The following is a 13,664-nucleotide window of genomic DNA, read 5'->3' as shown; positions in this document are numbered from 1 at the left end:
GAAGTTGTCGTTAATTTAGACGTCTCCAGGTCAAATAATTAATGGTAAACAGTACTAAATGGTTTCTCTTTGCATGCAACCTTCAAATTCCTAATGCACATGCTCCAGTAATGTTTGTCAGACTTTATTCCACCAAGTGTTTTCAAGTTTCAACATTCTACTAATAATGAAGCCTGTGGCTTTTTTTGAACTTGGAGTTCTCTGTGCTGCTTCTAGTACTGAAACATAAAGTACAGACATTTTTGTAGTATAGATGCTTCACTTAATTATTTTTTCCCCCTACTGATTCATATGCTAATTCAGCCACATGATTTGGCAGCTACATGTTGAAGAGCACATGAACACATTTTGTAGAAGTGCATAGAACCCATTTTGAAGATCCTCAACAGTAAGAGGAGATTCATCTGCTCCCATTCTTTTAGCCTCCTAGTAGGTAATGAGACTAGGTGTAGAATGCTGGAGGAAGATATGGCCACAAAATGAGATTTGCCTACAGAAAAAATCGCCAGTGTCTGGCTTGAGATTCATTGATGTAAGCCTGCCCACATTTCTTATTTGCTGTCCCTGAACCTTCAGATTTTGGCTGAAGTTAAGATGCACGTTCACTAACTTCATAAACCCACCTTGTTACCTTGCTCTTTGTTAGTTTTCCTTGTTGGCTTCATGTTCTCTAATCATAAAAGCTTATGTTTTCCTCCTCAATTGCAGCAGAAGGAGGGCCAGTTCAGTGTGCTCCAGCTCGTGGGAATGCTGCGAGGGATTGCAGCTGGCATGCGCTACCTTTCAGACATGAACTACGTGCACCGCGACCTCGCAGCGCGGAACATCCTAGTCAACAGTAACCTAGTGTGCAAGGTGTCAGACTTTGGTTTGTCCCGCTTTCTGGAGGATGATGCTTCAAATCCCACCTACACTGGAGGTCTGGTGAGTTACTGCTGTGGAGTGAGTTACTGCAATGCTGCCACCTATGTTTTTCTTCCTGTGTTCCTGCTGGATTTGATGTACTCCTTGTAGCCTGTCTTGAAAACAGAGGAACCAGTGGTGTAGAGCAATCTTATCTTGTGGGCTAACTATTCCAAGCCAGTATAAAAACCCCAAAACCCTGAATATCTGATCCATTCTGCTATGTGAAGTGGAGTCTTAGTGCTGTTCTTTGTGGAATGATGGTGAATAGGATAAATCTTATTGCTTGATGTAGGTGTTACCCTTCATTAGCTTCTTAATGTCCCTTCCAACCCTAACAATTCCATGATTAGCTTCTTTCAGGAAGTATAAAAGACTGAAGGAGGGATTGAAGTCCTGTACTACCACCCTTAGAGGGAAGAGTTGTTTTTTTTTCCTATAGAATAAACAGTAAGTTCATCAAATGAACTTACTGCCTGTGGTGTTCTGACACCTGTTATAAGTACTAGAAATGGGTGGGAATATCAGAGGCAAGTTGAAACTACCATTGGGTGTGCAGGAGGTGAAGAGGAATTCAGCCACTGAACAGTGAAACAAGTGTCTGTGTTTTGTGTAGGTATGTGTTTTGAAGAACCAGCACCTGAGTGATAGGCAGGTCATTCCTGCAGCCAGAGAGATCAGAATGGAAATAGGAAGGAGTTAGTGCTAGCCATTTTTTATCTGCCCTTGGTGTTGCAGGTTGGGATTGTTTAAATGGCTTTAGATTTCCAAATGATTGTGACTCTCAGGAGACTTTTATTACCTGCCAGCTCTCAAATATTGTAAAGAAGAGCTATGAAAGTGAAAATCTATTACATCAAGCCATTTGTAGCAACAAGGGGGTACGATTCTGTGTTTTCCATCTATATTTGTCAATAGAACAAGGCAGAAACTTCATTATTGTAATCCAACAATGTCTACAAAGCAGCATCAGCTGGACTGGCACTCAGTGCTCAGAGTTCTCTTGTGCTACCAGCATCTGCTCAGTTCAGTGATATCATTCTCACAAATAGTCCTTATTTCATAACATTCTGGTTGCTCTTTGACTGCTTTCTAGGGCTGCAAAATCCCCATCCGTTGGACGGCCCCAGAAGCTATCCAGTATCGCAAGTTTACCTCCTCCAGTGATGTTTGGAGCTACGGCATTGTCTTGTGGGAGGTGATGTCCTATGGTGAGAGACCTTACTGGGACATGTCCAATCAGGATGTAAGTTTTAGAAGTGGTGAGAATGTACTGTTGTCTCTCTGTCCTGTTATCAGTTTAAGTAGAAGAAAATCATACACCACCGTTGAAGTTTTTTGTCTTTTATTTTCCCAACTGTGATACAGATTTGTTTTTTTCCTGCAGGTGATAGATGCCATTGACCAGGACTATCGCCTGCCACCACCCCCAGACTGCCCAACTGTTTTGCATTTGCTGATGCTTGATTGCTGGCAGAAGGAGAGGGTCCAGAGACCCAAATTTGAGCAAATAGTCAGTGCCCTAGATAAAATGATCCGCAAGCCATCTGTCCTCAAAGCCACTGGGAGTAGCAGGTGAGATAAGGATTTAGTGCAAACTTATAGGGCTTGAGTTTTGTTGGCATCATGAAGAAATGAAAACAGTAAGTCAGGCTATATGCTGTTTTTATCAAACCCTCTCATCTGAGACTGGAAACAGATAAGGAAATATATTGAGGGAGAGAGTTGGAAGAACTGTATATCATGATTCACTTAGCAGGTGATGGGGAGTTGTGAGTGCTAAATGTGAGGGGAAATGAATCTCTTCATGAGGTGCACTGAGGGTGAACAAGTGAGGGATCTTAGGGAATGAAGAGGAGGACACACCTAGTTTCAGCTACCCAAGATATTCCATGACCGCACAATATCTGTGACCACAAAAGGCAATGAAGGAAGAGAAGACCTAGGATTATGGAGGGAAGGAAATCTGTAGCTAAGACTAATTAGAACTGGAGATTGTATCCCATATTTTCCCAGATGCATTTTGTAACCTCATGTCAATAGAGGAGACGTCTCTGGCAGTGTAAACGGTACTGAGATGGCTGATGATGGAATTACAGACTGCAGGCCTGGAGGGGTTTTAGCCCTGTAAATCTTGTCCCAGTGTAATGTACTCCACATCTAGGGGAGTGGAAAAGTGCCTGGTGATGCCCACTTTACTAAAACCAGCACATAAAGATAGCTGTGGGACAGATTCAGGTGGTGGGTAGAAGAGCAAATGCTGTGTACATCCATTCCCTTTTTACTGCTATGCTTTTATCTGATGGATCACAGAATAGTGGAATGGATTGAAAGACACCCTGGAAGGTCATCTTGTCCAACCTCCCTGCAGTGAGCAGGGACATCTTTTAACTAGATCAGGTTGCTCAGAGCCTGATTGAGTTTTACCTTGAATATATCTAGGCATGGGGCTTCTACCACCTCTCTGGGCAACCAGATGTTGGAGCTGAAACAATGCACTCACTGTCTCATAGGTTACTTTCTCATCCAAGGAGTGCATCTGGAAGAGGGAGAGCTAGGCACAAAGGTAAAAAGGTATAAAGTCTCATCTGTGTCTCAGAAACCTCCTCACTGCAATTCTTTGTCCAGCCAATAGGTCTAGTCCCAGAAAGTGTGGGAAGATCTGGAGCAACAAGAAGAAAATAGGCCTGAGAGATTATAAAATTGGAAGGAAGGATACATTTCTTGGCTTGGGTTGATTGTTTTCAGGCAGAGAAGGGAATACAGGTAGTCTAGAAACAGGGCAACAAGTTGGGACATTAGGAATTAGGGAATGAAGAACAAATGTCATTACTCTCTGTTCTGTGCTCTTCAGAGATTGCATTCTCTCCCTCTCTGAATCCTTACCTTACACATGTAGTCAGCTGATGTTGACAACTTGTGTTTTTACCACCTGTCTCTTTTGCAGACCATCGCAGCCTCTCCTGAGCAACTGTCCTCCTGATTTCCCTTCACTCAGCAATGCCCACGAGTGGTTGGATGCTATCAAGATGGGCTGTTACAAGGAGAACTTTGACCAGGCTGGTCTGATTACGTTTGATGTCATATCACGCATGACTCTCGAGTAAGTACTAAGTTTTTCTTGCAGAAAGAGAAAGCAATGTGACAAGTAGTAAGGGCTGTATGGGGAGGAAAGCCAGAGGAGAATAGCAACTCCTTCTTACAGAGGACTTACAGAGGCCCTAGTAAGATGTACGTTTGCAATTTGTTTATGTAAGCACTAATACTGAGCTCATGTACTCTGTCAGAGTTGCAGAGACTGCTCCTTCAGTGTGTTCATGACAGATGCCACAGGTAATAAACACATATAGAACCAGTCATATCAGACACTGGGTTGGGGTGTTATGTAGAAGACAGGAGCCAGGAGAAGGAACATTCTTAACATAGAAGGGTTTAGGGATTACATAGTTAGTCCACCTGCCATGAGCAGGGTTCTCTTTCAGTAGAGTTCAAAGGGCTCAAAGCCTGTCCAACTTGTCTTTGAATGTTTCCTGTGATAGGGCATCCACCACTTTTCCTGGCAACTTGTTTTGTGTTTCATTACTCTTCCTTATATCCAGTCTGTATCTATTCTCCTCTTTAAAACTGTTGTTCCTTGTCCTGTCTCTACAGACCTTCATTAAAAGTCTTTCTCCATCCTTCTTGTAAGCCCTCTTCATATATTGAAAGGCCACCAAAAGGTCTCCCTGGAGATTTCTCTTCCTAAGGCTGAACAACCCCAACTCTGTTTTTCTTCACAGAAGAGGTGTCCCAGCCCTCTGATCATTTTCATATCCTATTTCTACTTCTTCCCTCTGTATCATAACCTAGTGTGTTCTGCTGTCACCCCCTCCACCCACACACACTTGCCAAGCAACACTGAAGCCTTGTCAACTGTCTCTCAAAGATACACAGACTCACATATCCATACATAATGGTTTGGATCTACAGGGGAAGGGACTGGGATTTTTCAGAAGCCCATTTTAACACCTTCCACCTCTCTGGTTTTTTGCAGAGATATCCAGCGTATTGGCATTACCCTTGTTGGCCACCAGAAGAAGATTCTAAACAGCATCCAGCTCATGAGAGTTCACTTGAATCAGCTTGAACCAGTTGAAGTGTGATGTTTACACCATCCTTATTCCACTAGTCAAAATCTCTGGAAAGCTTCTGGGGGAATTCAGAAGGATTTCACTCTAAGGAGAACGGATGTCAGTACGGTACTTAAAGACTTAGTGCGTCCAGAGAGTGCACAGTACTGTTACATGAACAAAGCCAAAAATGTGCCATGATTTCAAAGCAGAGCTAAAGAACTGGGGGCATTTATATGTGGTTGACATCGTTCACTGGAAATGGGTTGGGGTAGGGAAAGTTATGATAACATGGGGACAAGATGGAATAATAACTTGGACAGATCACAAGCACCTATTGCCTCTTCTTTGCCCACAAAAGGTATCAGACAACTTTACAAAGCCATCAGCAGGCTTTATCTGTGGCTTGGAGCCCAGCAAAGCTACAAAACCAATAAAAGCAAAAAAAAAACCACCCTTGTTTTTTTCCCCCACACAAATGCCATCATGGTGTGAAAGATTATTGCTCTTGCGGAGACGAGCATCAGACTATCATTTGATATGCTGCCTTGGTCTGGAACACATCTTCCAGTTAGGGCACAGTATGTGGTAAGAAACAAGGCATGGTGTCTGGCAAAGAGGTTGAGAGTTGTGGTTCTTGGGTCTGCTCCATGATCCAGGAGGGAAACCTACTCCTCTTTTGTGCATTCCTTGGTGCTACACAGCTTGATAGGATTGAAACAGAAGGGAACAACAGGGATTCCTCGAACCCATCTGGCTGGATCTGCAAGTGGAGAGGGGAGCAATAAGGTTCTGGTCTTCACAAGCCTATTCTTGGTAGCAGAGGTGTAAGTTGTAGTATTCTGAAGTCGTGAGCACCCAAAATGTGGGCTTTGTTCTCCCCTGACCCCTGCAGAGACACTGAAGAACAAGACAAAAAAATCTGAAGCCCTTTGCTGTTGAACAGTTATTGTTCTTTTTCTTACCCTAACCAGCTACAGCACAGCTGATTAAAAAGTGTTTCTGAAGAAAACCCAGACAGGCAGTAGCCCAGGGAGATGAAACTCTTTTACAGGTTCTTGCCAAGAGTGGTCAGGGAATGGTACCAGTCTCACTAGTCACTTCTGTCCTTAAAAAAGTAGTGATGGTGTTTGTGGTATCAACTGTGTTATCTGGTAGAGGTTCATGATGATGATCATAAGACAGAGTTTGTCTCTGTCCCAACAGACTAGTACCGGCTTAAAGAAAGACCTGCTGTGAGGAGGAGCAGAGCATCACTGCTGTATCTCTGTACCTACCCATGTGCAGGAGTATGAAAACATGAAGCTGAGCTTGAGGGAAAAACTCATAAACTATACACTTCACCTCACCAACACATAGGAAAGGAGATGAAAATGTCCATGTCACTCCTTGTCTGCCTCACCAACACATAGGAGGGGATGTGCAAATGGCCTTGTTAAGCAAGACCCAATGAAGACATGGAAAGAAAAAAAAAGAAGATACCTTCTTTGCATTTAGAGAGGAAATAAGCTGAGCTGTTCCACTCTGTGCCCATCTGTTGGCTCACTGTGAACTAGTCACAAGCTTCAAATACTTTTCTAGCTGTCAGGGTTAGAATAGCACAACTGCAAATACTGCAGTCAACCCAGAAACTGAAGACTAAACACTTCATAGTTATGAAGAGTCCTGTAGCATAGGAGGTACTCCAGAGCAGGAACACTATGAAGCCAACACAATTCAGACTCTGTATTATACCATTAGAGCAACATTATTGTTATTTTCCTTTAGTTGAAAAGGGACAATAGCAGTGCATTCTTTCAAGGCATTAAAAAAAAGAAGTCAGTACCAAACCAATGAACAAAACATTCACAGCAGTACAGAGACAATGTGAAGATTAAAAAAAAAGTAAAACTGATCAAACACATCAGACTAGAATGAGTTCCAACCTAGAAAATCCCCTCAAATTCAGGACATGCTGATGTTTAATTCCTTCTAGTTTATAAGTGCTTCTAGAAATTACACTAGCTAAAAAGAACTAGAAAGTTCTTGGAGAACTGCCTAAAAGAAGTTAAATAAAAGAACCTGGAACTCACACTGGCTAAAACTAGAGGTTTAGATACAGCTCTTCAGTTCTCTCTTTCATTGCATTCTGCTGATTTTCATACAAATCTACTCTCTGTGCATTTAGACAGCTGTAGCAGGCTGATCATTTACAAACAATTCTGTTGCTGAAAACAGACTCCAGTCCTCTTTGGACTGTGTTGGCTTGGCAAGTGAACACGAGATTGAGGGAAATCAGGTTTATTCAGAGAAGTCAGCTGGGTTGGCAGTTAGGAATGAGAAGGCACTACCTGAAATAAGCTGTTTAAAAACAGATCTGTTAGTGTTGCTCTGTTGAAAAGCACAATAATTATAATGGACCCTGAAGTATCTATTATAAGTTCAGTTGCAAAACTGTTGCTATTTTAAACTTGTTTTCCCTGGAGACTCACCAAGCCGCTTTCCATCATTCATCTGTAGTCCTGGCTAACCTGGATGGTCCTAGTTTACTGCAGGCTAGCAAATCACAGGTGACACCCATCTACAAGAAGAGCCAGAAGTGGGATCCAGGGAACTACAGACCTGTAAGTGTGATCTTGGTGCCAGGGAAGGACATGGAGCAGATCATCCTGAGTGCAATCACATGGCACATACAAGATAACCAGGTGATTAGGACCAGTCTGCATGGGTTTATGAAAGGCAGGTCCTGCTTGACTAGCCTTCTATGACAAGGTGATATGCTTAGTGGATGACAGAAGGCTGTTGATGTTGTCTATGTAGATTTTGAAAAGCCTGAGTTTTGAGGGACCATAAAGATCATCTAGTTCCAACCTCATACTAGATCAGGTTGCTCAAAGCCTCATCCAGCCCTGGTCTTAAATGCTTCCAGGCATGAGTCATCCATAACCTCCCTGGGCAACCCATTCCAGTGTCTCACCACCCTCAACTTCTTCCTAATGTCCAATTTAAAGGTACCCTGCTCTAGTTTAAAATCATCACCCCTTCTCCTGTCAGCACCTACCCTTATAAAAGGTATCTCTCCAGCTTCCCTGTAGACCCCCTTTCAGGTACTGGGAGGCTGCTATAAGGTGTCCTTGGAGCCTTTTCTTCTCTGGGCTGAACAGACTCAGTTCTTGCAGCCTGTCCTTGTAGGACAGTCCTCTGATCATCTTTGTGGCCTTCCTTTGGATGGTATGTAGTAGATCCATGTCCTTCTTGTGCTGGGGGCTCCAGGGCTGGATGAAGGTCTTCAGGTGGGGTCTCACAAGAGCAGAACAGAGGAGGAGAATCACTTCTTTTGTCCTGCTGGCCACACATCTTTTGATGCAGCCCAGGATATGGGTGGCTTTTTGGGCTGCCTGCATACATTGCCAACCTATGTTCAAGTACCTCATCAACCAGCACCCATAAGGCCTTCTCTGCAGTGCTGCTTTCAATCCACCCACCACCCAGCCTGGATTTCTGCTTGGGATTACTCCAACCCAGGAGCAACTGTAGTATCCTTTAGTGTCCTCAGCAGCTTTGGAACAGCCCTTTCTTAACACCCAATGTTAGGTGAAAGTGAGAACTGCTCCCAGGCTGCTTGGAGACAGCAATTATACTCTGCATTCAAGCCTAGGGCAAAGAGCAGGTAAACACCAGATGGTGATGGCAGACAAGTGCATCGACCAGCATAACCAGCTGGTTAAAAGAGGTGATTGTCCCACTGTATTCAGTGTTGGTGTGGTCTTTAGGACTGTGTGCAGTTCTAGGAAGGATGTGAATGTAACAGGTTAAGGTAATGTAAGAGGCTAACCTAACAAAAAAATCTCTGAGTTCAGATAAAAAGAGTTTAATATAAAAGAGAGAGCACAGTGCACAATTACCTTAGCCTGTTTGCAAAAGCACAGCAGAAAGCAGAAACCCGTGAGCTTAACCCTTTGATCCCTCCCCCTCACACAGCCATTCCCACAGGAAACAGCCAACACCCCAAACCCAGAACCCAAAAACATCAACTGGAACTGAAAGCCTCTCATGGTACCATCTGAACTTCAAGCCCCAGGATACTTAGCTCCACCCAGCACTTTCATTCTGAAGCTGGCATGACAGCAGGTATGAATAGCAGCAGATTTAAACTCAGTCCATGATAAGGTCCTTGAGGAGGTGTGCAGAGGAGGGCAGCAAAGCTGGTGAAGGGTCTGGAAGGCTTGTCCTGTGGGGAGGGGCTGAGGACAATGGGTTTGTCAAGTTGGGAGAAAATCTGACTGAGGCCTGGGCTCTTTGCTAGCAAGAAGTAGAGAGGCAGGTGATGATCTCTTCTCCCTGGTATCTAGTGTGGGAATGGTTCAAAGCTGTGTGAGGGAAGGTCCAGAACTGACATTAGGAAGCATTTAATTATCAAGAAGAAAATCAAACATTAGAGGTGTCCTAGATAATGAGATAGATGCCCCATGCCTATCAGTGCTGAAGAAGCATTTGGACAGTCACCCATAATAACACACTTTAACTTTTGGTCAGCCCTGAAGTGGTCAGGCAGTTGAACTAGATGATCATTGTAGGTCTCTTTCAACTAGAACTCTGACATTCTGTTTTATTCTGCTCTAAAATGAAACAGGATTTCAAACATGAAAAAAGCCTTAAACTATTTCTGTCATGAGATGGCCGAAGAGGAGGTGAATGCTGGTCAAAAGGATCCTCTGTTCTTGGACCCACTTGAACAGACTAGCTGAGGTCAGTGGGGTTGGACAGTGTCACTGAGAGTATGATTTAGCCCATAAAAGTGCAATGGCTGCAGGCTGTTTTTGTTACATAATAAACCTTTAGGTAAACCTGTTAGAAAATCACTCTTTAAAATACAGTCATTTATGGTAATGACTGCTTTCCTAATACTCTGTTGGCAGTGCTGCATTCCTCAGCATATTATCTGTGTAATCATCTAGAAGAATGTCCCAGACAGTTCTACATGAAATTCCAGTTCCTGATAGGTAATGGGGTTGGATTTTAGATACCTGAATAAACCACATTGGTGTAACAAGTAACGTGAACACACCAGCAATAGCATGTGGCCTTACCTCAGGAATGCATGTATTGTTGAAAAATGTTACGTGTTTTCTGAGGACCCATGCATAATCTAATGATATTTAATAATTTAAAAAGTTATTTTATATAATCACTTAAATAATTAAAAACCTCTGGGAGATCAGCTCAGTCCTATTTTTAATGCAGCTGAGAATTACAGTGTGTCGTGTGTGTGTCCCCCCCACTTAAGATATAGTCAAAGTTTTTAATCAGCATTGTCTACTGAGAGACAGGAGTTAACTAAAAGAGAAGCTCGAGTAAGTTAAATCTATCCTGTAAATGTTAAGGTTGAAAATGGGGAGAGGCAGTGCAAGTTTTCTTAGGCTGGGCACCACAATTAAAGTGCAGGGTTACACTGATGTTCCTTTTGGCTGTGTGAAACTCAGGTCAGGCAGTGCTGTGGCACAGTGGCAGCTCACTACCTCAGGGTTCTGTCAGAGCATGTGGCCAGTAATGTGTGATGCAGAAGGATGCCAGAGGTTTAAAGGTTTTTTAAGCTACCATCAGGATCAGACCCTCTCATGAGGCATTTAAGCGTGCCTCTTACAGGGGGCTGGGGGCCATGGTTGTCATGTAAACTAGCATAACATCACTGATGATGGGAGACCCTGCACTACTCTTAACAGTCCCTTTCCTGGTAGAGCTTCACCTTGAGAATGCCCTTGAACAAGTGTCTTGCATGTCTGAATGCAGGCAGTGGGTCTGTGCTACTAGCCATGAACGTAATCTGCCTTGAAAAACCCAAGCTCTGGGTTGTCTGCACTTTATCGGTTTTGATTGTCTTGTGCTTTTTACCTCATTATATCCTGTTGCAGAAGGAAATGACACTTTCTGTCAAAGGCACCTCTTTCCTTTTGCTTTCTTTTGTTTTTAATTGCCAATATCTCTTACTTCTTCCACTGTATGAAAGACAGCCTCTTCCTCCTCTTTCTCATTTGTTGTTTTAGGAAATCTTCTCTCTATGCACACACCCTCCACTTACTGTGGAGTTTTCCTCGTGCTTTAAATAAATCTCTGTACCCATTATTACATTTTGCTGAGACAGGGTAAGCAAGGCTGGACCCAGGATTCCTGCAGAAAATTGTCTCACACATTTACAGAATGTGACAGAAGTAAGTTTTCTGAAGGATGTTGGCTCTCAGACTGTTTACTTCTCTCTTTCAGCTCGTGGCTGCCTCCAGCCTGAAGCACTACAATATTCTCATTGTTATTCTCTTCCTACTTTTAAATAGGATAAAACTTTAAAAAGGAAGTGACTAACAATTAAAATATTCTAGCATCTCACCCTTTCCTGTTTTCAGGCACATTCCATTAATTTCATTATTTGCTTAGAACAGTTCATTAATCCAGTGGTAGTGGACATTGGTAATAGAGGAGGAGGGCTTAGATGAAAGTTTTCCAGCTGCTAACTTTGTAGTTAATCTACAGTTATTAACTCTTTACCACGAGGGTGGTGAGAGAGTGAAACTGATTGCCCAGGTAAGTTGTGGATGCCTCATGCCTGTATGCTACTCCAGAAGAATAGTTTATCAGGTAGTGATAGGACTAGGGGGAATGGAATGAAGCTGGAGGTGGGGAGATTCAGGCTGGATGTGAGGAGGAAGTTCTTCAGTGTGAGACTGGTGAAGCCCTGGAATGGTTTGTCCGGGGAGGTGGTTGAGGCCCCATCCCTGGAGGTGTTTAAGCCCAGGCTGGATGAGGCTCTGGCCAGCCTGATCTAGTGTGGGGTGTCCCTGCCCATGGCAGGGGGGTTGGAACTAGATGATCTTTGTGGTGCCTTCCAACCCTGCCTGATTCTATGATTCTAAGCAGGTGGATGAGAAGAAATCTGCATCTGGAGGTTAAATTCATGCAATGAAGAGGGAAGAGTTTCTTGAAGACCCAGAGAGGTCTTCTCCATGTAGTGTATGTGAGGAGTATCTCAACTGTGATTCCCCCCCCCCATATTTTAAATCTTCCTATAAAATCTCATTTTCTACCAGGTTATCCACATTAGTTTTAGTATCATGTTGCATCTGATATTTTCAAAAGGAGCTTTTGTTTGTCATGGAGCTGAAAAAGCCTCCAAGGCAGCTTCTAAGTTTATCATTTAATAAAACTAGGGAAATTCCTGATCATATCTTTTCCTGTCAGGGAGCAGCCTCACTACTACTGATGGACTAAAGAGATTTAGGAGAAACCCAGAGTTTTAAAAGACAAGCTGGCAATTTATTCCCTACTCAAAGAATTATATGAAATCATATAGGGAAGGAGCTGCTGAAGTAGTGAACAAAGAGAAAAAAAGGATAGAGGGAGAAAAATCCTCCTTCCTTCCATCTGGAGAAAATCCAGAAGTATGGGAGGTTAAAATATGAAGACAAAAGCACATTTACCCTTTTTTGAAAGAGTAGAAAGGAGGACCCTGGAAACTACTGACCTGACAGACTCACCTCTGTGCCTGGGAAGATCTTGGAACAAGACCTCCTAGAAGCTGAGCTAAGGCACAGGGAGGACAGGGAGGTGATTTGAGACAGCCAACATGGCTTCACCAGGGGTAAGTCCTGCCTGACCAACCTAGTGGCCTTATATGATGGAGTGACTACATCAGTGAACAAGGGAAGAGGTATGGATGTCATCTAGCCTTCTTTCTAAATTGGAGAGGTATGGATTTGGTGGGTGGACTAGCCTGTGCAAATCTAATTGGTTGGATAGTCACATTCAGAGGGTGGTGGTCAACAGCTCAATGTCCAGATGGCAACTGGTGACAAGTGGTGTCTCTCAGGGGTCTGTACTTGGACCACTGCTGTTTAAGATCTTCAGTAACACAGACAGTGGGATCAAGGGCACACTCATCAGGCTTGCAGATGACATCAAGATGAGTGGTGTGGTTGACACACCTGAAGGATAAGATACCATCCTGGACCTGGACAAGCTTGAGAAGTGGGGTTTTGTGAAACTCACAAGGTTCAACAAGGCCAAATGCAAGGTCTTGCACCTGGGTCAGGGCAATCCTTGGTGTAGATATGAACTGGGGAATGTTGCGGTTGAGAACAGCTCTGCAGAGAAGGACTTCAGGGTACTGGTGGATGAAAAGCTGAATGTGAGCAAACAATCTGCAGTCTCAACCCAGAAAGCCAAATGTGTCAACCTGGGCTGCATCAAGAATAGCATGGCCAGCAAGTCGAGGGAGGTGGTACTTCCCCTCTACTCTGCTCTGGTGAAACCTCACCTTGAGAACTGTGTCTGGCTCTGGAGTCCTCAGCACGAGAAGGACATGGACCTGCTGGAACACAACCAGACAAGGGCCACAAAAATTATGTGAGGGCTGGAACATTTCTCCTATGAGGAAGGGCTGAAAGAGTTGGGGCTGTTCAGCTTGGAGGAGAGAAGGCTTTGGGGAGACTTTATTGACAGGTCCTATAAGAATGATGGTGACAGTCTTTTTAGTAGGACCTGTTGTGACAAGGCAAGGGATGATGATTTTAAACTAGAAGAGGGAGATTTAAACTGGATACAAGGAAGAAATTTTTTACAATGAGGGTGGTGAAACACCAGCCCAACTTGCCTGGAGAGTTTGTAGGTGCCCCATTCCTGGAA

At 43.6% G+C, this 13,664-nt stretch overlaps 1 protein-coding gene across 1 annotated transcript in view; it reads left to right on the top strand.

Moving 5' to 3' along the window:
• EPHB6 (EPH receptor B6) overlaps nt 1-6,442 on the top strand; it is a 50,109-nt gene extending 43,667 nt beyond the window's left edge. The window contains exons 13-17 of the mRNA XM_068142109.1: nt 709-924; nt 2,000-2,149; nt 2,291-2,478; nt 3,851-4,006; nt 4,937-6,442. Of these exons, the coding sequence (XP_067998210.1) occupies nt 709-924; nt 2,000-2,149; nt 2,291-2,478; nt 3,851-4,006; nt 4,937-5,045 (819 nt within the window). The 3' untranslated portion in view covers nt 5,046-6,442. The remainder of the gene's footprint in view (nt 1-708; nt 925-1,999; nt 2,150-2,290; nt 2,479-3,850; nt 4,007-4,936) is intronic.
• Nucleotides 6,443-13,664: the final 7,222 nt, after the last annotated feature.

Source organism: Melanerpes formicivorus, unplaced genomic scaffold, assembly GCF_026170545.1.
Source record: "Melanerpes formicivorus ecotype bairdi unplaced genomic scaffold, bMelFor1.0.p_v2 SCAF_8, whole genome shotgun sequence".
In the NCBI taxonomy this organism is placed as follows: domain Eukaryota; kingdom Metazoa; phylum Chordata; class Aves; order Piciformes; family Picidae; genus Melanerpes; species Melanerpes formicivorus.
Note: the sequence above shows the minus strand (reverse complement) of the source record. Positions and strands in the feature narration are given on the sequence as shown.